This window comes from Narcine bancroftii, chromosome 7 (assembly GCF_036971445.1).
Source record: "Narcine bancroftii isolate sNarBan1 chromosome 7, sNarBan1.hap1, whole genome shotgun sequence".
NCBI lineage: Eukaryota > Metazoa > Chordata > Chondrichthyes > Torpediniformes > Narcinidae > Narcine > Narcine bancroftii.
In genome coordinates, this window is record NC_091475.1 from 15945604 (window position 1) to 15972776 (window position 27173).

At 39.6% G+C, this 27173-nt stretch overlaps 1 protein-coding gene across 1 annotated transcript in view; it reads left to right on the forward strand.

Annotated features, from left to right (window-relative positions):
- Nucleotides 1-21354, forward strand: part of itsn1 (intersectin 1 (SH3 domain protein)) — a 181117-nt gene extending 159763 nt beyond the window's left edge. Inside the window, 6 exon segments of the mRNA XM_069888982.1 lie at nt 10579-10661; nt 10749-10832; nt 13260-13433; nt 16145-16246; nt 16940-17013; nt 20984-21354. Of these exon segments, the coding sequence (XP_069745083.1) occupies nt 10579-10661; nt 10749-10832; nt 13260-13433; nt 16145-16246; nt 16940-17013; nt 20984-21106 (640 nt within the window). The 3' untranslated portion in view covers nt 21107-21354.
- Nucleotides 21355-27173: the final 5819 nt, after the last annotated feature.

Consider the following 27173-nt stretch of genomic DNA (forward strand, 5'->3'; position numbering starts at 1 on the left):
TTGTATTACTTAGAAGAAAGATCTCTGGATTTTTTGGTATGTTGCTTTTTGTGATTTTATTTAATATCTGATTTAGATCTTTTAGCCTGTGTAACCAATTATATTGTATCATGCGTAACCTCGTATTTATTATATTTCTCATAGTTCCAGAGCATAACTTTTCCCATATTTCATTTTTTATCTTTATGCTTAGATCTTTTTCCCACTTTTGTTTAGGTTTACAGCTTATTTCATCATTTTCCTTATCTTGCAGCTTATTGTACATGTTCGTTATAAATCTTTTAATTATCACTGTGTCTGTAATCACATACTCAAAGCTGCTTCCTTCTGGTAATCTCAGTCTGCTTCCCAATTTGTCCTTTAAGTAGGTTTTCAGTTGGTGGTATGCAAACATTGTACCATGAGTTATTCCATATTTGTACTTCATTTGTTCAAATGATAATAATATTTTCCAAAAAACAATTTTCTATTCTTTTAATTCCTTTTCTCTCCCATTCTCTAAAGGAAAGGTTATCTATTGTGAAAGGGATTAGTTGATTTTGAATCAATAATAATTTTGGTAAATCTTTCCAATGTTCTAAGTCATCTTGTAATTTCTTTATTAATGGCTGATAATTTAATTTGTATAGATGGCCTAGATTATTATCTAGACTAATACCTAGGTATCGGATTGCTTGTGTTTGCCATTTAAATGGTGATTCTTTTTTAAACTTTGTGAAATCCGCATTATTCATTGGCATCGCTTCACTTTTATTTGCGTTGATCATGTACCTCGATATTTCTCCATATTCCTTCAATTTCTTATGTTAGTCTTTTATTGATAATTCTGGTTCTGTTAAGTATACTATGATGTCATCTGCAAATAGACTGATTTTATATTCCTTCTCTTTTATTTTTATCCCTTTTATTTTCTGTTCTTATCAGTTCTGCCAAGGGTTCTACAGCTAAAGCGAACAGTGAGGGAGATAGTGGACATCCCTGCCTAGTTGACCTGCTTAATTTCAATTGATTTGATATATATCCATTTACTGTCGCCTTCACCAATGGTCCCTTATATAATGCTTTAATCCAATTAATATATTTCTCTGGTAGGTTGAACCTCTGTAATACTTTGAATAAATAATTCCATTCTACCCTGTCAAAGGCTTTCTCTGCGTCTAAAGCAACTGCCACTGTTGGCGTCTTATTTCCTTGTACTGCATGGATTAAGTTAATGAACTTACAGACATTGTCCATTGTTCGTCTTTTCTTAATAAATCCAGTTTGATCTAGTTTTACTATTTTTGGTGCACAATCGGCCAATCTGTTTGCTAATAATTTTGCTATTATAATCTGAGTTAAGTAGAGATATTGGTCTATATGATGCTGGTGTTAGTGGATCTTTCCCCATCTTTGGTATTACTGTAATTATTGCTGTTTTACATGAATCTGGCATGTTTTGTGCTTCTTCAATCTGTTTTATTACTTCCAGGAGAAGAGGAATTAATAAGTCTTTAAATATTTTATAGAATTCCAGAAATGCAGGAAGGAATGGAAATAGAAAGGGCACACAGAACATTATCCCTGAAACCACAGCCACAAGAAAAACCAAGATCCGTTTTAGTAAAATTTCTGAGATACACAACAAGAGGCGTTTTATTGCTCGGTAGCTTTTTTAATATATCCTGTATTTCCTCTATTTCAAATGGTTTTATCAATTTGTTTTGCTCCTCTTCTTGCAATTTCGGTAGTTCAATTTTAGCTAGAAGCTCATCTATTTTGTCTTCTTTCCCTTCGTTCTCAGTTCGGTATAATTGCTCGTTGAATTCCTTGAAGTTTTCATTGATCTCTGTTGGGTTATATGTAATTTGTTTGTCCTTTTTCCTTGATGCCAATACCATTCTTTTAGCTTGTTCTGTTTTAAGCTGCCAAGCTAATATTTTGTGTTTTTTCTCCTAGCTCATAATACTTCTGCTTTATCTTCATTATGTTCTTCTCCACCTTGTACGTTTGTAATGTTTCATATTTTATTTTTTTTGTCTGCCAATTCTCTTTTTGTTGTATCTTCCCTTGTTGCTAATTCCTTTTCTGTACTTACTATTTCCCTTTCCAGCTGTTCTATTTCCCGATTGTAGTCCTTCTTCATCTTAGTTACATAACTTATTATCTGCCCTCTGATGAAGGTTTTCATTGCATCCCATAATATAAATTTATCTTTCACTGATTCCGTATTTATTTCAAAGTACATTTTAATTTGGCGCTCAATAAATTATCTAAATTCCTGTCTTTTAAGTAACATGGATTTAATCTCCATCTACACGTTCTCGGTGGGATGTCCTCCAGTTCTATTGTTAATAACAGAGGTGAGTGATTAGATGACAATCTAGCTTTATATTCCATTTTCCTAACTTTCCCTTGGATATGATTGAACAGGTCAATCCTTGAGTATGTTTCATGTCAACTTGAATAATTTGAGTATTCCTTCTCCTTTGGGTGTTGTCTCTTCCATATATCCAAAAGTTGCATTTCCTGCATTGGTTTAACCATAAATTTGGCTACTTTGTTCTTTCTGCTAGTCTTTTGTCCAGTTTTATCCATCTTTGAGTCCAAATTAAGGTTAAAGTCCCCTCCTATCAATATATTCCCCTGCATATCTACAATCTTCAAAAAAATATCTTGCATCAACTTTTGATCCTCTTCATTAGGTGCATATATATTGACCAAATTCCAGAGTTCTGAATATATCTGACACTTTAACATTACATATCTCCCTGCTGGATCTATTATTTCCTCCTCTATTTTAATTGGTACATGTTTATTAATTAATATAGCTACACCTCCGGCTTTTGACTTATATGATGCTGCCGTTACGTGTCCTACCCAGTCTCTCCTTAATTTATTATGTTCCACTTCAGTTAGATGCGTTTCCTGCACGAATGCTATATCTACTTTTTCTTTTTTCAGTAAATGTAATAGCCTCTTCCTTTTGATTTGGTTATGTATTCCATTAAAATTTATAGTCATATAGTTCAACATGGCCATCTCATACTCTGTTTACACCTCATTTCCGCTTCCTCATCACCACCTTTCCCCTTTTCGTCTCTCAGTTTTCCTTTTTTGAACTCAATGTATGACAACACTTCTAAAACATAAAATACTTCAACCACTTCCACTTCTAAAATTCCCTTAACCCCAAGTGTCCACCCCCCCCTCTCTGAGTTGTTCCTTGCTGGGCAACCACAACTCCCCTCTCCATTCGGACTGCGAACCCGTTCGCAAGTGTCAACTGATTTCGCAGTGACTGTTATTCTCTCCCACCCAACCCCCTCCAGAAAAGACTTTTAGCTTCACATTAAAACAAAGCTCCCCCTCTTTTCTTCTCTTTTTTCCCCTTCTCCCTTACTTCCCTTTTCTTCCCTTCTTTAGTTCTTACTTATATATTATTTTTACATCTTTATATGTAGTTTGTTGTCATTCTTTGTTCTTGTTACATCTCTTCATCTCTCTTTCTGTCCTGCAGGCATTCTGCAAATTCTCGTGCTTTCTCCAGATCCGAGAACAGTCTGTTTTGCTCCCCCGGGATAACTATTTTAAGCACCGCTGGATATCTTAACATAAATTTATAGCCTTTTTTCCATAGGATCGATTTTGCTATGTTAAACCCCTTCCTCTTCTTTATGAGTTCAAAACTTATGTCTGGGTAAAAAAAATATTTTTTGACCTTTGTATTCCAGTGGTTTTTTTGTCTCCTCTAATTTTATTCATCACCTTCTCCAATATATTTTCTCTTGTCGTGAATCTCAGAAATTTTCTAAAACGGATCTTGGTTTTTGTTGTGACTGTGGTTTCAGGGCTAATGTTCTGTGTTCTCTTTCTATTTCCATTCCTTCCTGCATTTCTGGCATTCCCAGGACTTTTGGGATTCATTCTTTTATAAATTCTTTCATATCTTTGCCTTCCTCATCTTCGTTAAGGCCCACTATCTTTATATTGTTTTGCCTACTATAGTTTTCCATTATATCCATCTTCTGAGCTAACAACTCCTGTGTTTCTTTAACTTTTTTGTCACTTTCTTCCAATTTTCTTTGTCATTCACTTCCATTTCTACCGCCATTACACATTCTTCCACATTTTCTAATCCTTTCCCAACATCTGTTATGACCAATTCTATTCTACTCACTTTTTCTTCTGTACTTTAATTTTTCTTTTCATTTCACTAAATTCTAGTGTCAACTATTCTTTTAATGCTTTCATTTGTTCTTGAAAAATTTTTAATCTATGTACTGTCCATTCATTTTACCTCCTATTCCTCTGTGCAGAGCTTGGTGTTCTACTTCTTCTTCTGTGTCTGCTCTTGGGTTTGTGTCTTCTACTTCTCTTCCTTGTATCTGTGTCTCTTCTGACTTTCTTGTTGAGCTGCTTGCCCAAGCTTGTTAGGTGTTTTTTTTCATGGCTTCTTGATGTTGGTCCTCTTCTTCTGGGCTAGTTATCTGTTGGGCCTCCTGCTGCTGACTTTCTTTCTTATCACTCCCTTTCCCGTTGCTTTCCTCTTCTTCCAGCTGAGAGCCCTGGTGTCGGGTATCTCTCAGCTGGTCGCACTGTAAAGGTTCACTCCACAGCTGGGCCCCCCTCCTGTCGGTGTTCTCCTTTTCCTTGTTGTGCACATTGCGCACCTCTGTTTGGCTCAGTGAGCCATTTTTGCAGTCCCGCGGTCGGGAGGTTGCGACCCTGCGGGGTCTCCACTAACCTCGGGGAGCGGGCTCCTCTGTCCACGGCAGGTCCCTGCTTTTTCATGCAGGTAAAGCCTTCTCCTTTCTCTTCCGGCGACTTTCCTTTTTTTTCCTTTTGCTTTTGGTTTTTCTTTCTTAGGTACCATTTTCTTTCTTTTCTCCACACCTTTATCTTTTATTTGTTGAGCTTTGCATATCCTTCACTTTTTTTCTTCTTTTCTGGAGAGGGCTGGTATTCTCCTCCCAGCCACTACTCCATCACGTGACTCCGTATGTGCGGCTCTTTGTTGTTGGTGATTATAGCTCTAATGTAATGAAATACCCCGACATGCTGAAAAGGAGTACATTTAGGGCACAGAGAGATGCAAGCTCATTAAAAGGAAAATGGGCAAACTCCACACAGACAGCAGTGGAGATCAACATTGAACTGAGCTGTTTCTCCTTCCTTTCCCCATTCCCTTGAGTGATCAGATAATAATCTTGAGAAACTGCCAACTGCACGAGTTCCTGTGGATTAGTTCTTCAGGTATCATTGAATCAGAGAGTTGTGCAGAACAGGCCCTCCACCACAACTCATCCACGCTGAGAAATTTGGCATTCTGGGCTAGTCCCATTTTCCAGCATTTGGCCCATTTCCTTCTAAACCTTTTCCAATCCATAAATCTGACCTGGTTACTTTTGAACAGGATGGCAAAAGATGTCTCCAGTAGAATGGCGAAATTAAATACGCTGAAACTGTTTGCTTTGAAACTTGGTGTGTTGTATGTGTAACATTCCTGGGAGGAACAAATAACTCATGATGTAATTTCCACATTTTATTGGCAAAGTGACAGCTATCTATTTAATGCAGAAATTGATAGGTTTCTGAATAGTCAGTGGATCAAAAGTTATGGGAGAAGGCAGGGGAGTAGGGCTGAGTGGGAGAATGGATCAACTCATGATGGAATGGTGGAGTGGACTTGATGGGCCAAATGGCCCATTTCTGCTCCTCTATCTGATGATCTTATGGTCTATTGCTATGATTAGGTTTCATGCATTATTCAAGTTCAAAGGTTGTCACGTATGCTGATAATGCCGTGATAAAGGTTGTTTATGAGCAGTCCAGCAGACATCCCAAACATAGTACAACAAATAATAATAATAACAAATAATAATATGCCACAAATGATGAAGTGGCCAACCACTTCATTTCTGCGCCCCATTCCCATGCCTGTCCATGACCTCATACTATCCCATAGTCTGGGACCCCATCTTCATCCAAGATCTCTGTAGATATTCTGGCCTACTCCATATAAACAGCCAATATATTAATTTTATATTAAAAGGCTCATCCCACCTCAGTCCCATTATCTTCATTCCGCCAGAAGAAGATTCGCAAGTGTGAGATCATGCACCACCAGATTCAAGGACAGTTTCTTTCCTGCTGTTTTCAGATTCGTGAATGTTGCCCGAAAATACTAAAACTGTGTTGCCTTTGCTCCGTACCAACCTGTCTCTGTACAAGCCCCTTTCACACTGGCACTTGAACCCAGTAATTAACCAGCAATTTACCAGGTCACACCTGCCAGTGTGAATACTCCCAACCTGGTATGCTGGATCCAAATCGATCCAGGAATTAACCACCTAGGGATGTGGTATCAAACCCAATCCATTTCATATTGGCTCCAGTTGAACAGGCAACCTGGTATGCCCGGTTCTATTAGTGACATGCTGATGACGTTCTTGCATGTGTGGGAGGTTCTTGAAGAGGCAGGGAATGGAAACAGCAAAAAAAAATGAGATCACAGCAGACAATACTGTTAACTCGCTGTGACAGATTATATTGTTTTTGTATTGTATATAGATATGTTTTTGGGAGATAAATTGAGGCAGCTTTTTTAGTTCTACAGTTCAGCAGCAGCAACTGGGACTGGAACAGGACAAGCTGGCAAGCTTGTGGAAATCCCCATTTTGAAGACGGGTTGCGACTGCTTAGTTCAGCCTGGTCAAAGCCCTTGTGGTTCATCCAAGAGGAGAGAACTGGCTGCCTAAGGTTTCACTTGAAATAAGAAAACAAAGAGGAATTCTGTGGTGACCTGAAAGAAAGAGGATATCATCTGGAAAACTCTGATGGGGCAAGCTTCTTCAGCAAGACACTGAAGTGGCTGATTAAAAGGGATCAGTTTGTGTCCAGGAACAACAAATCTCTCTCTGAAAACGGACAAGAAACTTTCTGAGCGGTAACCATTTACCTTTCAAGCACCAAAGCCTGGTGAACTTCATAAATGTTAATTTCTGTGCACAGTCTAAGAATTGCTTGCAACCAGTGAACTTGGAGGAATGAGAAGTGAGATTAACTGTGAATCAAAGAACTTTTCTGAACTTACACACATTACTTACACATGCGCTTAGAATTAGAAGGGGGTTAATTGTATCAAAATATGTTAAAATGTGACCCTGTTTTCATGTTTAAAGATAATTAAAAGCAACTTTTGTTTAAGTAACCATTTGTCTTGGTGAATATGTATTGCTGCTGGGTTTTGAGGTCCTCTGGGCTCATAATATAGCATATGGAAAGAATGCAGAATGAAAACAACAGGAACTTGTCAGAATGACTACAAACAGTCCACATTGGCAGAAGCAGGAGTTAATAGTTGGATAAGGGAGGGAGGGCACACCAGCAAGTGGGGGAGGAGGGATAGTTCTGTGAATGGAGAGGGAAGGGGTGGAGAGCTGGAGGAAAGAAGACCAGGGGGAAGAGGGAGAGAGGGAAAATGGAGAGAAGGCTAGCAGAAACCTGAGAGATCAATGTTAATGTCATCTGGTTGGAGAGGGCCCAGATGGAAAATCAAATGTTATACCTCCAATATACGGGTGATGTTGGTGGGATAGTACGAGGCCGTGAACAGGTTTGGGAATGTTATTATTAAATTATATTATTAAATATTATTATTATTTGTCCCATTTGTTGTACTATGCTTGGGATGTTTACTGGACTGCTCATAAACAACCTTTATCACTGCATTATCAACACATGTGCAATAGACCATAAGATCATCAGATAGAGGAGCAGAAATGGGCCATTCAGCCCATCGAGTCCACTCCACCATTCCATCATGAGCTGATCCATTCTCCCACTCATCCCCACTCCCCTACCTTCTCCCCATAACTTTTGATCCACTGACTATTCAGAGACCTATCAATCTCTGCCTTAAATAGATAGCTGTCACTTTGTCAATAAAGTGTGGAAATTACATCGAGTTGTTTGTTCCTCCCAAGAATGTTACACATACAACACACCAAGTTTCATGCACTGCATTCCCAAAACATAATTTTCTGAAGAAAATCCATCCTTTTGTATAAATCAATAATATCCATTTCTACTGTCTCCTTAAGAAGCATATCAGTTGAGAAATCACTCGTTATAAATTGTGTATTTGTAGATTAATTTTGAATTCACTTTTATTCAGAACAGATTCATTTAGCTGCTAATTGAGATCAAAGGGAGCCACTGGATGTCACATACGTGGGTTTGCAGAAAGTATCTAAAAAGGTGCTGCATTAAAACTCCAGAAAATAAAAGCTTATGATGTAGGAATTAATATTTTGATACAATTGGCTGGCTAATAGGAAACAGCAAAAATGGGTCTTTCTCCAGTTGGCAAGGTGGCAGGTGATCTGATAGGCTACGTGAGTGTGCAATGGGAGTATAGTGAGAAAATACGATGTCGTGAATTTAAGAGAGATATTAAATAAACCTTATCTAAAGAGTAAAACATTTTGCAGAGCTCTGAGATACAGAAGAATCAGTGTACAAATCACAGAAGTCTAATATGTAAGTACAACAAGAATAGTAAAAGCTCCGGTATCTGGCACCTACAGGGATTGCTAGATGCCGGATAAGTGAATTTTTCGTTTGCTTGAGATTGGCGAACAAACTGCTTGAAGGCACCAATTTTAAACATTCAAATACTATTATTTACCACAATTTTTATTTTTGCATTTGAGGCAGCCACATCTAATTCATTTTGGACCCTGGAGTTACTTTTCTGCACCCTCCCATATTACAAGACTCCCTTGAACAAGCTCACATTTCATGACAGATGCTATTTGCATTATCTCAGCTGTTTTCTAGTAACTTTTCAACATCCCATGCCATGAAGTTGATTTAATTATAAATCACTCATTTTGAATACATCTTTTTCCTAATTTTACCCTTTAGGATAACACCTCTGTAATTTAGATATTTTTTACTGGTTGTGCAGCCAAGAGACCTTTGATAAAGACCTTTTTATAGATCTAATCGAGAGCAAGCAAAGCCCTATGTAATATTTAAAAAAACGCTAATGGATTCTGGTGTATTATCTTGATAAGTATGTGCAGTGATTCAGATCTGTGACTGGAGAGATGATTTGCTAATTAGGGTTGTACTGAGATTCATCTGGGGTACGAGTCTTGAAAAGATCAATTAGAGGTTTTCTAGTTAGAAAATGCAGAAACCAAGCACTTGGAAAATCCCAGCTAGTGCATAATGAATTTGAGTTTCAGTTTAAAAAAAAGCTTTGAGTCATTTATATCACAATATGAGAATATTTTTCCTCATGATAAAAATGCCAAATACTGGAAGACATGTACTTTAGGTGAGAGAGATGGGGAAAGTTTGAAAGAGATGTGGACACTATGTTTTTTATACAGAGAGTGGTGGATTACTGGAACAGGCTGCCAGGGATAGTGGTGGAAGCAAATATAATCATAGCGTTTAAGAGGCTTCGAGAAAGACATGTGAATATGCAGGGAATAGAGGGATGTGGATCATATGTGAGCAATAAAGTTTGAGTTGAATTGGAGCATATGTTCAGCACAAACATTGTTCTGTGTGGGGATGGGGGGGTGTGGGGTTGGTTTGGCTACCAATCTTTCCAAAGTCATTGGTCATTTTGTGGCATTAGTCACTCCTGCCCCAATTGAGGGAGGTATTCGAATTAAGATTAAATAGATTTCAAATTCCATTGTTGAGATTAGCATTAGCTGCAGCTAGAAAATGTTTGGCAATTACTTGGAAGAAAGAGACTGATTTGAGTATTCCGAGATGGCATACGGAATTGAGGTCTTGTATTCCATTGAAGAAGATAACATATAATTTGCAAGATAATTTTTTTAAATTGTAAAATTTGGAGCACTTATTTGGATTATATAGGTTTGAGCTTTTGAACCCCCTGTCCGCATAGTGGTGATGTTATTCCAATCCATGGCAATTAATTGATGAATTTTGTTGTTATGGCTAATCTCCTCTTCTTCTTTCTTCTTTCTATTTTTGGGATAGGTTAGTGGGGGGTGGGGTTGGGTGGGTGGGTTGGGGAGTTGTAGGGGGGTTAGTTTTTTTTGAAAAGATGTATGTACTTTTTTCAAATTTTTTTATGCTTCATTAATTGTATGTTTCAATATATACATCATGATTTCAATAAATAAAATATTCAAAAAAAAGATGGTCTATCACAATTGTATACTCCCAGAAATGGATTAAAATTCTCTCTGTTCTGACCCAGTAACATGAGCCAGACCCGATCGCAAATTGCACAGCTGCTTCAGTTTGACTTCTGGAGTGAATTTGAAGTTGTGGAGTACAACAGACCCTTTGGCCCAACTCATTTGTGCTGACCAATCTAGTACCATTTGCCCACATTCAGCACATATCCCTTTAAATCTTTTCCCTTCCATTGCACATGAGATTTAAAGGATTGTCATGTGCCTTCTAAAAATTGGAGGAATGTAGGCTGCCCAGGTCAGGCAGTTAAACCATCAGTTTTATTTTGATTTGAACCTTGTCACAAAAATGAAGGACCCTTCAGTTATATTTCATCTATTATTACATTTTTTTAAATTTCAACAGAACTGCTTGGGTGCAAAAAATTAAAGCTGCTTCAGAACTGTACATAGAGACTGAAAAAAAGAAGCGAGAAAAGGCTTATTTGGGTACGTAAGATCCCCATGAATGTTCACAGACAATAAAAGTTCTTAACAGCTCTTCTCATTTTGGAACTATTCTCTCCTTCTCTGCAGTTCGTTCCCAACGGGCCACAGGCATTGGAAGGCTGATGGTGAATATAGTTGAAGGTATAGAATTGAAAGCCTGCAGATCCAATGGTAAGAATTACTGGCATCATTGATACACGTCTCCATTAGTCACCCATCTCCAGAGGAAGACATCAGCTGGATGAGTTGGTTTGAATTTTCACAATTAAATCACTTTTCTGCGGTCCAGCTGGAGACCTGCTTGACAGTCAGGAATTGACTAAATTAATCTAACATGCAGGAAGTAGATGAATTTTAATCTTTCATTTCAGAGTTAAGGCCAGAGGGCATGGGGGCAGAATTAGGGCATTCACCCCATTGAGTCTGCACCACTATTCGAATCATGGCTGATGTACTGTTCCTGTCAACCTGCCTTCTCCTCAACACAATGCTCTTGAATACAGCCTAATCAAATTTTTCCACAACTGCAACTTGGAAGCACACATACCAAATGTTTTCCCTGCTCTGGAACTGCTCCCCCAATTTTATTTCTGTGAGAGGTGGGTGCCTGGAAGGCATTGCCGGGGGTGGTGGTGGAGGCTGGTTCAATAGGAACATTTAAAAGACTCCTGGACAGGCACATGGATGCAAAGAAAAATAGAGGGTTCTGGGTGTGTGAGATAGGGAAAAAAAATAGATTATTGTAGAGTAGGTTTACAAATTATAGACTGAAGTACTTGTATTGTGCTTTGAAGTTCCATCTTCTCTGAAAAGCTGAGTTCAGTCAACATGTATATTGTGAATGGCCTTTTTAAATATTTAATAATGTAAAGCTATTGAAACTGGAGCAAGAGTTTTCATTTCTTGACCCTGAACAAACAGAATTCTGATGTCAGGGAATATAGGAATAAACAATTGAGAGTGTGAGATAACTTGCATGAAAACATTTAAAATATTGTGTTCCATTTCTAAACTAAGAATTATAAAGTTATTTGGACGTTAGGGTGTGAACTGCAACATTACTTCTTCCATGTCAATGGCATTGGTTGGTTGAAGGTGGACATAATGAGTGAGATGAATTTTGATTCCTGAAGGATATTTACAGGAACCCAGCAACTTAAATCTTATCGTTATTGAGACCGGGTTTAATTTCATACACATTTTATAATTTTTAAATCTCCTGTTAATGTGGATTGAGCTAGTGTTTAGGTCAGTGACCCAAACTCTAACAACTGCTAGAGCCACATAACATTACAGCACAGAAACAAACCCCTTCAGGCCATCTAGTCTGTGCTGAACCATTTTTTTGCCTAGTCCCACTGACCTGCACACAGTCCATAGCCCTCCATACCTCTCCCATTCATATACCTGTCCAAATCTTTAAATGTTAAAAATGAGCCCACATTCACTACTTCAGCAGGCACCTCATTCCACAATCCCACCACTCTCTGTGTGAAGAAGTTTCCCCTCCTGTTCTCCAAAATTTTCCCCTTTCACTCTTAACCTATGTCCTCTGGTTTGTATCTCATCTACCCTCAGTGGAAAAAGCCTATCTACATTTACTCTATCCCCCTCATAATTTTAAATACCTCTATCAAATCTCCCCTCATTCTTTTACGCTCCAGGGAATAAAGTCCTAACCTGTATAACCCTTCCCTGTAACTCAGTTCCTGAAGTCCAGGAAGTAAATCTTTCTATCTTATTGGTATCTTTCCTGTAGTTAGGTAATTAAAACTGCACACCATACTCCAAATTTGGCCTCACCAATATCTTATATGACTTTATCAAAACATCCCAACTCCTATACTCAATACTTTGGTTTATGAAGGCCAATATGCCAAAAGTTCTCTTTACAACCCTATCCACCTTTGATGCCACATTCAGGGAATTATGTATCTGTGTTCCTAGATCCCACTGTTCTACCGCACTCCTCAGTGCCCTACCATTCACCATGTCCTTTCATGGTTTGTCCTTCCAAAATGCAACACCTTGCACTTGTCTGCATTAAATGCCATCTGTCATTTTTCAGCCCATTTTTCCAGCTGGACCAGATCCTTCTGCAAGCTTTGAAAACCTTCTTCATTGTCCACAGTGCCTCCAACCTTAGTGACATCTGCAAACTTGCTGATCCAATCCATTGATATAGATGACAAACAACAATGGTCCCAGCACCGATCCCTGACATTAAACATTGGCTCAGCCTGTGAAGCCCACATCCCTTGAATGAAATACAGATGAAAAACTGTGTGTGTGACTACACTAGTGGCACCCCACTAGTCACAGCCCTCCAGTCTGAGAAGCAATCATCTACCAGGACTCCATGGCTTCTCCCGTCCAGCCATTGTTGAATCCAGTTCACTACTACACCATGAATATCTAGCGCCTGAACCTTCCTGACTAACCTCCCATGTGTGATCCTGCTTGATCTCTCTGCTACTGTTGATCCTGGAAATCTCTTGAGCTGATGATTATTTCCCATGAAAGCTGTGAAATGGATTATCTCATTTGATAGCCATTGAAATGTTTGATAAGATTAATGGTTTTAATTTTCCCTTTCAGGTAAAAGTAATCCCTACTGTGAAGTGACCATGGGGTCTCAGTGCCACATCACAAAAACCATTCAAGATACCCTGAATCCCAAGTGGAATTCTAATTGTCAGTTCTTCATCAAAGATCTAGAACAGGATGTACTCTGTATTACTGTATTCGAACGTGACCAATTCTCACCAGATGGTAAGAATATTTTATCTCTCTTTACAAATGGTCTCATATCTAGAAAGAGCCCATTCAACCCATCAAGTCTATGCTGGTTCTTGGGCAGTTGTATCATTCCCATTCTCCCTTTTATTGTACAGTGATCCATGCCTTCTTCTCATGCCATTTAATACCCCACAGATTACCCATCTTGACCAGGGGCAATTTACAATCACCAATTAACCTATCAATCAACAAGCCAATAAGAAGTAGGAGGACATCCATGCTCTCGTGGAGAAATGTGCAAGTTCCATGTCGGACAATGGAATTGAACTGAGATGATGGAGTTCTGAGTTAGCTGCACCACCTGGCTGTTCTAGATACATGACTAATTTATACTCTAATTATATTCACCTTGTGGAGTACCACCTTCCTCTTAGGATCTATTTCTCTCGTGAATTTAGGCAGGGCTGATATTGGCCCTGTTCTGGGATCTTCTCCCAGGAAAGTCGGTCTCTTTGTCCTCACTTCTGACACGAGTAATTCTGAAGTTTCACAATGTGAGCACATAATTTACATGCAAATAAATACCCAAATAAATCCCAAGCTCAAAGTGATCGTATTACTTTTCATGGAGAACACTCACTTGTCATTAGCTCAGGCAAATTGTGGCATGGATTTGATCAGAATGAAATCCATCCTATTGGATTGTTAACTATGCCTCAGTTTTCTTCACTGATAAACATGTCTAACCTTTGAGCTGTGCTTAGCACATGCTATAAATCCTAAAATACAATCATTTGCTTTCAGATATTTCTTGTTCTTTGCCTAGTTTCTTATTGATTCTTTTGTTTCGATTGCAATTGGCTAGTTTGAAATTGATTTTGATTCATTGGTGTATAAATCTTGTGTGAGAACATGCAGATTCAGGTTTATGCAGGTTATTATGACAGCCGATGTAGATATTATGTTGCCTGCATGGAAAAATGATCTGTACTTGGGAGTCACCCACACAGTTTTTCATCGGTATTTCATTCAAGGGATGTGGGCTTCACAGGCTGAGTCAATGTTTAATTACCTGCCCCTAACTCCCCTTGAGAAGGTGGTGGTGATCTGCCTCACACCCCAGCTGTCTTTGAAATTTCAGGATTTTGACCCAGTGATGGTGTGGGATGGGTGATAAGTTTTTAAGTCAGGTTGGAGTGTGGCTTGGAGGGCAACTTCCTGGCAGTGTTTCCTTGCTTTTGCTGTCCTTGTTGCTACGTGTGGGAATAAGCGTTAAAGTGGATCTGCAAGCACTTGACACGCAACAGCTGGCAAGTGCCTTGTTGTTGATTTGCAAAGCATGAGAACTCCATTACATCAAGAGGCACTGCCACCTGCAACTAATTCCACCACAAGGCTCATAAGGTTGCATATTTATATAGATAGATTTACAGCCCTCCAGAACATTCAAACAGACTTCTTCATATCAGAACATTTCTTAGAATTCTCTTAGGATTCATTATCAGGGTCATGTTCCTTTCCCAACTGTTTTGCCAAATATAGAATATTGCCATAATCAGCTTTATCCTTGGTGAGTTAGCAAAATATATCATGGAGTGTTCTCTTCTACATCATTTTAGTTACTACTTCAAAATGTACCATATATACTCATGTAATGGTCTAATTTTTTTTGGATCATTTTTTGGGTCAAATTTGGGGGGGTGTTGACTTTTACGTGGGTCATACTTTTGACCACGGTAAAAGTACCTGTGACGTTCAAGTCGTTTGGACCTCAGATGGCCAGGACCAAATGGTAAGTCCGTGTTTGGGGCACTGGGAGCTCAGATGGGTGGGCGGCCAGGGCCTAGGAGAGAGTTTGTAGCTGGGACATTTGGAGCTTTGGTGGGTAGACGGTCGGGGGGGTTAGAAGCTCTAGTGGGCGAGTGGCTGGGCTGAGGATCTGAGGTTGGGATGGGGGAGCTTAGATGGGTGAGGCATCGGTAGTTCCTACGGTGGGCTGTCGGCTGGGTTGAGAATCTGTGGTTGGGGCAACGGGAGCTCTGATGGGCAGGCAGTCAGGGACTGTGACCAGGGCGTCAGGAGCTCTGGTGGGTGCGCAGCCCAGGCGAGGATCCACTGTCAGGTTGTTGGGAGCTCAGATGGGCCAAAAAATAGGAAAGTCACCCTTTACAGGGTCATATGGAAAAACGTGATTTTTGGGCCAAAAAGAGGGGGGAGTGGTGACTTTTACATGGGATCGGCTATTACACGAGTATATATAGTAGACTCAGACAGGAGAATGCCAAACAGTCCTTCCTCACCACTTCAATTAGATCATAGCTACCCGATCTTAACTTAAATTCCACTCTCCTGTTTATTTCCCATAACCCATGTCCAAAAATCTTCCTTGAATGCATCCAACAGCTCAGCTTCCACTGTTCTTTGAGGTTGTGAATTCCAAAAACTCTCAACTCTCTGAGAAAAGAAGTTCCCTTGCATGACTATATGGCCCTGAATTGTGATCCTGTGCTTCTGGATCTGACAAGGACAGATGTCCTCTCAACCAGCTCCATCAGTACCAACAACTCTTCACCCCCTTTCAGAGAAATGAGCTCTTCTCCCTATCTCTATGTTGCAGATTATTGCAGCAATACCCCACCCTATAACAAACTTTATTGGCTCTCAGATAAAACCTAGTCTAAATGTTTGCTGGTTCAATAATTTAAAAATCTTTACTGTAACTGTCTCTATTCCCCACTACGTAGATTTTTTGGGCCGCACAGAGATTCGTGTTGCAGATATCAAAAGAGATCAGGGCTCCAAGGGTCCTGTCACAAAGCGACTCCTGCTGCATGAGGTTCCAACTGGTGAGATAGTGGTTCGCCTGGATTTGCAACTTTTTGATGAAACTTAAGGGTAATTCCGTGCACTGAAATGCCACTAAAAGTGACTGAATCAAGTCCCTGCAAAAGCTTGCACTGCTGCAATGACCAATGTGCAGCGTACATGGCGCATACTTTGTTTACTGTTTTGTATTTGACATAGAGAAATGTGAATTTAGAGTTTGTAGATGCTATCTCCATTTGCCAGTGCAAAGTTTTCACACCTCGACATTCCACTTTCAATTTTTTAGATGACCTGATAAGAAATGCAGTCTTTGGCTTTGTTTTTCCAAAATTTGATCGGTGGTTCCAAATGGAACTGATTCCATTGCACAGTGAAAGTTTTGTGACTTGAACACGTTTTTAATGCAGAAGCCAAACTACATTTCTGGTGGCAGCCTCTGGGTTGTGGGAGTGAAGCGTGCACTCCAGGTGTACTTTATCAAATAAGCTCATCACTGTCTTCTGTGTACTTGGCTATAACATTTTAGAAATAAGGTGCCATTATAGAGTGTCAAGATTTATTATGAATGACTTTAGAAGAATTTTTCGTAACAGAATTCACTCAGACATCAAGGAGAGGTTCCTGATTTGGTAATTCCTTATTATGAGAATAATACAAATTGTTTACTATGTTTGGGTTGAATATACTTTTCTAAGTCTTTCTCTCACATCAAGCTTTAGAAGCTGAAGGTTTGAATATCCACTTCTGTTCAGAGGCCAAGTTTCTCATCAGACTGTACCAAAGAGAGGTGAGATACTGAAGAGAGGAAGATGATCTTACCTGATCTTAGTCCTGCTATACACTGGAAGGTTTTTGCAAGCTTCTTTGTTGCTGATTAACTGTTTCCAATTTACATGTATCTTAATAACCTGTGAAATTTGGCAATGACCCACTTCAGGTTGAAGTGAAGCGCGAATGTCTGTGGATGCTGTGATTGTCGTAAAAGCACGGAAATGCTGGAGGAGCTCAGATCTTGCAGTGTCCATCGGGGATGTGACCGACATTTTGGCTCCATATCTTTATCTCCTATGGACACCGCGAGACCTGCTGAGTTCCTGAAGAATTTCTGTCTCTTTATTGCCATTGTTCATTTTCATTTGAAGAATATGTCATTATACAAAAACCTTTGTACAGATCGACTAATCAAGGTTGGCAGAATTAAGGCGTCAGACTTAATTTTAAAATATTTTATTAAGTTGCCGGAAAACTTACGTGTTTGAGTTGTAATCTATACAGATTACTTGTAGATGCTCAAAACTTGTGTAATGATTACATAACGCTAAACCTTAGATTAGGTGTTCAGCAAAAGATAGAGGTTTGAAGACTCTTCATGAATGAATTTAAGCTAATTTTGGTGCCACCATTAAAATAGAAGTGCACATTAATTTAGTCAGTTAGGGTTTATTTAAATATCATAAATGTAGACAAACCACTTTTTAATTCACGTGCAAGTACATAGGGAAGACTTCAGATAAGTTCCAATTTATTGCTGTTTACATATCTATTTTGTTCCCAAATTTCATATGCAAAGCATATTACTTTACCCCTTAAAAATAAACATAAAATATTTGCAACACAGGCGAAGTTTATCCAGCCTCTGTGTTCATTTATGATTAGGCACTAAAATTTTTGATCCCTGTTTTGAAGGAGATAATTTTTTGTATTGATTCAAAGGTCATAATCTTAATAATAATAATGGCAGCTTCAATATTAGCAAAATGTACTAACCGTGTACAAGCAAATCCTTCTTTGCAAGGGGAAACTGCTTTGAGACGGATGCACCTTTAACAGCTCATCAGCGACTTTAAAATTCTTTACTTAATCAGCTTCACTTGCAATCTTGTACCAACACTGGATTTGGATGTTACTGTTTCCTTGTGTATGTAAACATGATTCACAGTGTAAAATAAGGTAATAGTATAGTTCTGTGAATTTAAAAACAAGAGCGGTGTGAGGTGTGGAAAAGTCTTTTAAAAATTATTATTATCAATAACTAACAAGCTAAATCCAATTTGTTAATTTACTTGACTACTATATATAAAAAAACTCTTGGCATTAAAGAGTTAATAATTTTTGACTTTTTACATTAAAAAAATGCTACTTGCATTTACAATAGAACACTTTGGTTGCCCTTATGGTGAGGTTTAGTTTGCACTGATTTAATTTGGTGGAACTGAGATCCAGTTCCTATTGATTTTTTTTCTCGATTATTGATGAAGATTTTTGCAGCATGTACACATTTCCCAATGTTTTCCCTGCAGTCAGTTCTTAAATCATTTTCTCAAATTGTTAAATGGAAACTTGTGTCTAATTTCCATCCTGATAGATAAATGTGAAATCTTCCTGCTGCAGTTTGACATGTTGGGATCATTTGGAAAAAAAAAACCCTTATTTTGAAATATTTCGTTCTTAGTCCTATCTCTGTTAAATCTCCTCTGCTATGGTTAATAGTGGATTTAGTCTAATCATCTGTGCTGAGGGGTGACCTGACAGAGTAGACCATTAAACCAGGTGCATAGTAAGAAACCTCTGGCAGAGGCTTGTCAGACTGGAAAGCAAAGGTTTGAGGCAAGCAAGGGCTCTGAGGCAGTCACTTCACCCAGAGGGCAGATGCAATCTCGAATATGGCAAAGGCAACATCTAAGAAGCACCTGCACAAGCACTTAAATTGCCAAGGCATACGAGGTTGTGGATGTAGTGCTGGTCAAAGCAATTAAAGTAGGTGCGTACATGATAGTTGCTTTGGATGTGATGGGTCGATGAACTGAATGACTTTCTGAAAAGGGTTGAGTAGATTTTATTTTTGGTGGCGGTGGAGGTCGGGGTGGGGGGGGGGGGAGGGGTGGGAGATGTTCTGAGCAAAACCTATGTATGGTAGGTTCTACACAGGAGATCTTGTGTTCCATAAACTTAAAACACTGTTCAGTCGCAAGTTTTTGTCTCCAGGTGCAGTGTACATGTTTACAAGAGTGAAAGCAATGTGGTGAATTGGTCTTAGTTTTCCAAGGATCTTGTTTAGAACCCTGAACCGTGCTTTCTTGCAGATTAATTTTGGAAAACAAATATTATACTTGGCAACTTGGTGAGAGGCCCTGCACTGTGCAACAAATTCCAAATCTCAAGAGTTCAAGCTTTTGCGGTGTGGCTTGGCTGGGTTGTGCGATTGTTCTGTGCTGCCCTATCTAATCACAACAATTGTGTTTCAGTTACTCTAACTAGCAGAAGCTGTCCCCAATGTTGCTAGTTTGTATGTGAACACTGTCCTACTGGTCATGTCCTTTCAGCTCTTTGTTGTCAAGATAAATTGTATTATTATGGTTGGGTTTAGATAATGTCTGTAACAATTAGATTATGTGGAAAACTGTAGCATAATTTATATAAAAAGCTTAAAATGTTTGCATCTTACTGAGGAACAAATTATCCAGAATGATTCGAGAGTTTTTAAACTGGAAGCTGCACTTTTGGAATGCAATTCAAAACTTTCAAACCAGCATAAATTCTGTTGTATCATTTTTATTTCCATGTTACTTGATATGATAACCTGCCTGATATTGTAATTTTTTTATACAGAGTTTTCCTTTTATACTAATGAATGTCAGACATGATTGTGTTGGGGCATTGCATGTTTTAAAGCCACTGTAGTTTGCACAATTGTAAGAAGGCCAAACACTCGATCGTAGAAATAGAAGAGCTTGGGCTGTGCCCTCATGGTTTGCCTCGTTCTCTGCCATTTAAGTTGCTATATGTCTAAGAATTTCTCAGCCTATTTTAAAAAATGTGTATATTCCAAATGTTAAGAGACAAAGAAACAATTTTTGTAATTCTTGTTAGATTGGAACACTATTTACTATTTGTCAACAAAGATTGGTGGATTAAAACATGCAATCCCATTTATTGTGTATTTTGTCATTTGCATTAACTTGGTTATAGGGAAACAGCCACTCAATATCATACTTTACATTGGCAACTTGTTCAAAAGATGTGAGACAACGGGCACATCTTGTCAACATCCCGAAGCGGGTATCTATTCCCAATTTTCCTTGGGAATTCCTGGCTGTATGATGCATAAGAAGCAAGGAGCTTCTATACTGTGTTTCTCCAATGTTGTTGCTGGCTGCCCACTGTAGATGTACAGAACTGATACTCCAAGGATGGTTTTCACTCCAGTACTTCCCCCTCATTAAATGGCACCTGGCTGTGTGGGACTTCTTGAAACGGATCAGTTGAAAGCAACACATAGGAAGCAGCTAGAGAGAAGGTTTGCTTAGACATACATTCGCTCACTGGTGTTGCACTGGTACCTGTATTCCACTTAGAGTTTGCAGTTGATACTCGATGTACCAAAATGTAATTTTGACGGGTAGGGATCGTCTTAAATAACTAGAAATATTGCTGCTGTAAGCTTTGTTAAAACAATTAGTGTGCAAAAAATCTTTAAATGTAACTTATCGCAATCAACATGAGGCAAGCCAAACTCGTTGTTCAACTTAAATATGTGGAATTGGGACATAAGAATCAAAAATCCTTACAAGACTCCAGATTTATTGCTGTTAGGTGTATGAAACTCCAAGGCCAAACTAAACAAGAGCCAAATGTTACTTTTTTGTGTGTTATAAATCATTGTTTTGGTGCACGGTTATGCATCCACAGTAGAATACTGTTGTGCTGTCATGTTCGCATTGTTACTTTGAACAGTTTTCATATTATTCTATTGACAGATTATATTTTCTCAGCCTGTATGTTTGTGTATTTTCACAAAGAAAAAAAAATTAAACTGCAAGTTAGTGCCTCATGGTTCTCATCCAATGAAAAAGATTATTCTGATGAAGAATAAAATGTGAAGCATACATGGAGAAACCTCACAAGCGAACGACATTACGTCAGATTTTTGTTAACTACTGGTGCCGAACAGCACGAATTAACAAGAGGAATGGAAAAGGCAGTTTGCAAACTCCTTTGATACTCTGAAGAAGCAGCTGGGTATTGGCAAAAGAAAGTTCTATATCTTGTAAACAATCACAACGGTATATTGTGTGGTCTTAATGTAACTCATTTACCCCAAAATAAAGTTCTCAACTTGGTAATTAAACAGTTTTAGTCATTATTATCAGCTCCATTCCAGTTGGATCTAATTTGAAAGTTACTGCTATTAAAATAAAAACATTAACTTATTCATTTTTTTAAATTAACTTTTTCAGCAAGTATTCACTTTAAAGCAATGGTTCTCAACCTCTTTCCTCCCGTCCCCCCCCCCCCCCAACTTCACATACCACCTTAAGTAATCCCTTACTAACCACAAAGTACCCATGCCATAGCTCCTCTGTGGTTACTTATGGTGGTATGTGGGTGGAAAAGAAAAAGTTGAGAATCACTGCTTTGAAGGATTCAAAAGATTCAGGTGTGAATTAAAGTGGGAAAATCCAGGCCAGACAGTGCAAGTGTCGCACAGGGCAGTACTGTATATACTCATGTAATAGTTGAGTTTTTGGAACCAATTTTTTGGGTCAAATTTGGGGAATAGACTTCTACACAGATACTACTTTTGACTGTGGTAGGTACCTGCATTGTTCAAGGTGTTAAGAGCTCAGATAGCCAGGACCGGTGGTAAGTGCATTCGGGGCATCGGGAGCTTGTGTGAGCAGGCAGCTGAGGCAAAGCTTTGTTGGTCGGGCCATGGGGAGTTCCTGTGGGTGGGCAGCCAAGGCAACGATCTGCATTTGGGGGTGTCAGGAGTTCAGGTGGGTGGGCGACCGAGCTGAGGGTACGAGGTCAGAGAGTCAGGGGCTAAAAATGGGGGGGGGGGGGGTTGACTTTTACACAGGATATAGGGAAAATGTGAGATTTTTTTGGGTCCAAATAAAAGGATGGGGGGGTGGGGCAATATTACACGTGTTGAACTGTTACATGAGTATCCTACCTATATCCACAGCAGGTAAACAGACTCTGGCATGTTGGAACAATGTATGTAAGGGAAGTTAGCAAGTCAGATCTGTATAAGGATTGGCTCTAAGGGCAGCACAGTTAGCGAAGCGGTTAGGACAGTGCTACCACAGCACCAATGGCCCATATTCAAATCTGCTGCTGTCTGTAGGAAGTTTGTACATTCTTTAGATGCTTAGGGTTCCTCCCACATTCCAAATTCATATGGGGTTAGGTTTGTTGGGCACATCTGGTTAATTTGGCTGGTGCGGGCTCATAGGCCAGAAGGGGCTGTTATCGTGCTGTATCGCTAAATTTAAAAAAAAATGGTCTTGCTGTTCTTATGAGATGTTGCTATTTTGGTTATGGTTGTGGATTTAGATCCACTCCAGAGGCTTTGGCATGGTATCAAACAGAATACCCTACTGGTGATCTTGGTTGGGCATTGCTCAACAAGTACTATTTCTTGGGGCAAGTTGAGGCCTTGTCTGCAGTCTCAAGTGAGGTCAATTTCCCACAGCCGCTGGAGAAGTCAAATTCGTCCAAAATTTGTGAATAGTATTTGTTATGGTGAAATGAAAATATTTGGATTTTCTTTAGGAAAACATCAGATTCAATTGTGTCCTTCAAAGGAAGGAAATCTGACACAAGTTTGTTGTTATATCATTCCAGAATAACAACCGTACTTTTGCAAGATTCCCTTCCTTCGAGGATTTATAGTGAACAAAATGGGCTCTTGGAATCATTAAATCTATATAGGAGATGGCCATTTAGCCCATTAAGTCTATGCTAGCTTCTGAATCACTCTCATTCCTCTTAGCCCACCTATTGGAGCTCCTGACACCCCAAGCTCTTATCCTCATCTCGTCCACCTTTCCATCCAAGCTCCCGATGCCCCAACCATGGATAATCGCTACCCATCCACCAGAACACCCAGCACCCCGCCCATTCATCTAACTCCAAAGCCCCGAATTTGGATCCTTAACCCGGCTACCTGTCCATCTGAGTTCCTGATGCTTTTTGAATGCCGACCTATCCAAGTTCTTAACGCCCGAGCGCGGATCCTCACCTTGGTCACGTGGCCACTGGAGCTCCAAACGCCCTGATTGCGGATTCTTGCTTTGGCCACCGTTCTTCTGATGCCCTGAATACAGACTTGCTATCCAAGATTTTGACGGCTTAAACAATGCAAGTACTTACCGTGGTCAAAAGTAGTATCTGTGTAAAATTCAATCCCCCCCCCCATCCAAATTTGACCCAAAAAATTGGTCCCCTAAAACTAGTCTACTACACAAATATTTATATGGTACTGCCCAGTACAACACTTACACCATCAGGCCCAGATTTTCCCCACTTTAATTCACACCTGAATCTTTTGATACTGTAATTGCAGGCTGAGCCGGGGCTTAATTCTGCATTCCGAAATGCCTCTGACGAGGTGGTGGCAGAGCTGTCTTCTTCACCCACTGCAGTACACTAGGAGTGGGCACATCCAAGATGATGTTTGGGAGGGAGTTTGGGTTTTTGACTCCGTGATGGCGAAGGAACAGCAACGTACTTCCAAGTTAGGATAGAGTGTGGCTTGGAGGGCAATGTGAAGGTGTCCTGTGCTTTTGCTGCCCTTGTCCTGCCACACAGCATCTACAGAAAGGGTTTCAGGCCAGTGTTTTGGCTCTGTGCCCTTCGTCAAGGCATGAGCGAGAAACAGGCGTCTGAATAAAAAGAGAGTGGGGATGGGGGGGGGGGGCACCCAGGAAGGAGAGGAGGAAGGAAGGGGAAGGAGCATAGGGTTACAGGTTATAGATGAATACAGGTGGGATGTCCAGAGAACTCTATTTTGTCGGGTTGTACTTGTACAATTGGATGATAATGAACTTAAGAATTAAGAAAAACTGAAAAGTGACATGGGGAGAGAGTAGCTCTTTGATGGAGAAGGAGATGAGAAGCTGCAGGGGATAGGGAGACACGACGGACTTTAATGGAAATTGGACAAGTTGATGTTAGTGCTGTCTGATAAGGGAGTACTAAGAGAGAGTATGAGGTGTTGTCCTCTAATTTATAGGTCACCTCAATTTGACAGATCGTGAGGCCAGAGTAGATCTGTCGGTGTGGGAACTAAAATGTTTGGCTACTGGGAAGTCCTTTCTGTTGCAGCAAGCCAAGGCGCTCAATGATCTCTCAGTCTGCGTCCAGTCTCTCCAATGTAGGGGAGGCCACAACAGATGCACCAGATGTAGAAGATTACTTCTACAGATTCACGAGTGTTGCTTCACTTGAAAGGGACTATTTGGGGCAGCAAATGGTAGTGAGGGAAGAAGTGTGGGTGCAAGTGTAACATTTCTTGTGGTCACAGGTTTAGAAGAAAGGGATGAGTGGATAAGGGTGTCCGAGAGGGAGCTGTCCCTGCAGAAAGCAGAGGGGATAAGAGGTGGCTGGTGGTAGGATCACGTTGGTGGTGGAAATGGTAGAGAATATGTTGGATGTGGAGGTTGGAGGGGTGGTAGGTGAGAAGTGAAATTGTGTTATTATTGTCTCGGGGTGGAGAGGGCCAGGACGTATGTGCAGGAAATGGAGGAGACACAGGTTAAGGGCTGAGTTGATGGCAGTAGAGGGGAAGCCCCATTTTTTTGAAATACATCCAGGGTCTTCTGGAATGGAGGAATTGAAAGGAATAGAATCCTCACAGGAGATGGGGTGTAGTCGAGGTAACCGTGGGAGTTGGTAGGTTTGTAAAAATATACCTTGATGAAGAGCTCAGGCCTGCAACATTGGTTACCCTTTACTTCTTAACAATGCTGAATGACCTGCGGAGATTCTACAGTACATTTGTCTATTGCACTCAACCCCAGTGTCTGCAGACTTTCCTGTTTAACTTCTAATACAATAAAATCCCTGTTATCCAGAATTCGAGCTCTGGCAGCCTCAAACAAACGGCAAAAAAATACATATTTAAAATTGGCACTCCATTGCAGCCAGTTTGCCAATCTCAAGCAACTGGCAAATATGCATATCTGGCATCTATATACATTGATTTGGATTCAACTGATTGTAAGTAGAAGAGTTAAATTTTCATCGTCATACTTTTTGAAAAGAGCTGTTTAATGTTAAGATTAATTTTAAGATTTTTCCCTATGGTTCTGAGGAAAATAGGACTAGCTCAGGTTGGTAACTTGGTCACCATGTGAATGAGTTGGACCGAAGGGCCTATTTCCATATCATAGAATCATTATTCTTTTAATCCAAAAACCTAGGATAATCATCTTAATTGTCTATACCTAGAGGCGTACAAACATAGTCTATGAAATTTAATCCTTTCATAATCATTCAGGCAAAATGGAATTATGCTACCTGGAAGGTAGGGTGTGGTCCACCTGGTGCCTAACCAATTTTTTTTGTGTTCAGAATTACAGTACAATGTGACCTGAAGGGCATGATTTGCAAAAGGCAAGAATGCAGGAAAGTTGACATTGTTGCCCTGTGGTGCTCAACCTTTTTCTTTCCACTCACACACTGCTAAATATTCCCTATGCTATCGGTGCTCTGTGATTAGTAAGGGATTGCTTAAGGTGGTATATGAGTGGGAAGGGAAGGTTGAGAGACACTGCTCTAGACCCAATTGTTACTGAAATATTTTGCTTGAGAAAAATTGTCATCGGCCTATCGCCTTTGGAGTTATGAAACCATGCATATAATGAGTCAATTAGGTGCGATTAAAACAGTGATTTTCAAACTTTTTCTTTTCACTCACATACCATCTTAAGCAATCCCTTATTAATCACAGATGCCCTATGGCATAGGGAATACTTAAAGTGGTATGTGAGTGGAAAGAAAATGGTTGAGAACCACTCTCTAACTGAATATAAATACAGAGCTTGTTTCTAATTATTGGTAAGACAGCAGTAAAGTTACTTGGTAGAATATTAATCTTAATTGAGGAATGATGTTAATGTATCAGCTGTCCAGAAATTCATTAGATTTGAATGTGGAATGAGTGCATTGTCTGATGAGGAAAGATTGAATAAGTTTGTGATAGGCCCAAAACCCAGCAGCAATAGAAATTCACCAAGAGAAATGGTTACTTAAATAAAAGTTACTTTTAATTTTCTTTAAACATAAAAACAGGATCAAACTTTAACTTATTACTATTAACCTGACTTAACCCCCTTCTAAGTGCACACAAGTTGAGAAAAGTTATTTGGTTCACAGTCCAATCTCACTTTTCACTCCTCCAAGTTCTTATACTATGCATAGAATTTAACATTTACAAATCTTCACCAGGCTTTGGTACTTGAAAGGTAAATGGTTACCACTCAGGATCACAGTCCAATCTCACTTTTCACTCCTCCAAGTTCTTATACTATGCATAGAATTTAACATTTACAAATCTTCACCAGGCTTTGGTACTTGAAAGGTAAATGGTTACCGCTCAGGAAGGTTCTTGTTGGTTTTCAGAGAGAAAGTTGTTGTTGGTTGGACACACACAAACTGATTCCTTCTCATCAGCCACTTCAGTGTCTTGCCGAAGAAATTTGCCCCATCAGGGTTTTCAAGATGACAACCTTTCTTTTAAGTCACCACAGAGTTCCTTTTCTGTTTCCCTTATCTCAGGCAAAAGATTATACAGCCAGCCATCTCCTCTTGTATGGACCACAAGGGCTTTTGACCAGGCTGAACTCAGAACTCACAACCTGTCTTCAAAATGGGGTTTTAAACAAGCTTCAAAGAGCCACTACAGAAAACCAGCAATGTGTGTCTCTCTTTTTGTCACACTTGGAGCAAAACCACATGACCCTCCTAAAACAACACACTCCACCAAAACAGCTTGCTGACGACTCCCAAAATCCATGAGAGATCTTATCAGTTTCCTGAGAAGGGCACTTTCATTTGCACCTCGTAAAAATCTTCAGCAGGAGTCTATTGTCTTTCCAGACTTGTAGGCACCACCTTATGCTTAACTTTTTCATTTTAAAATGAGATCTGTTTTGAAGT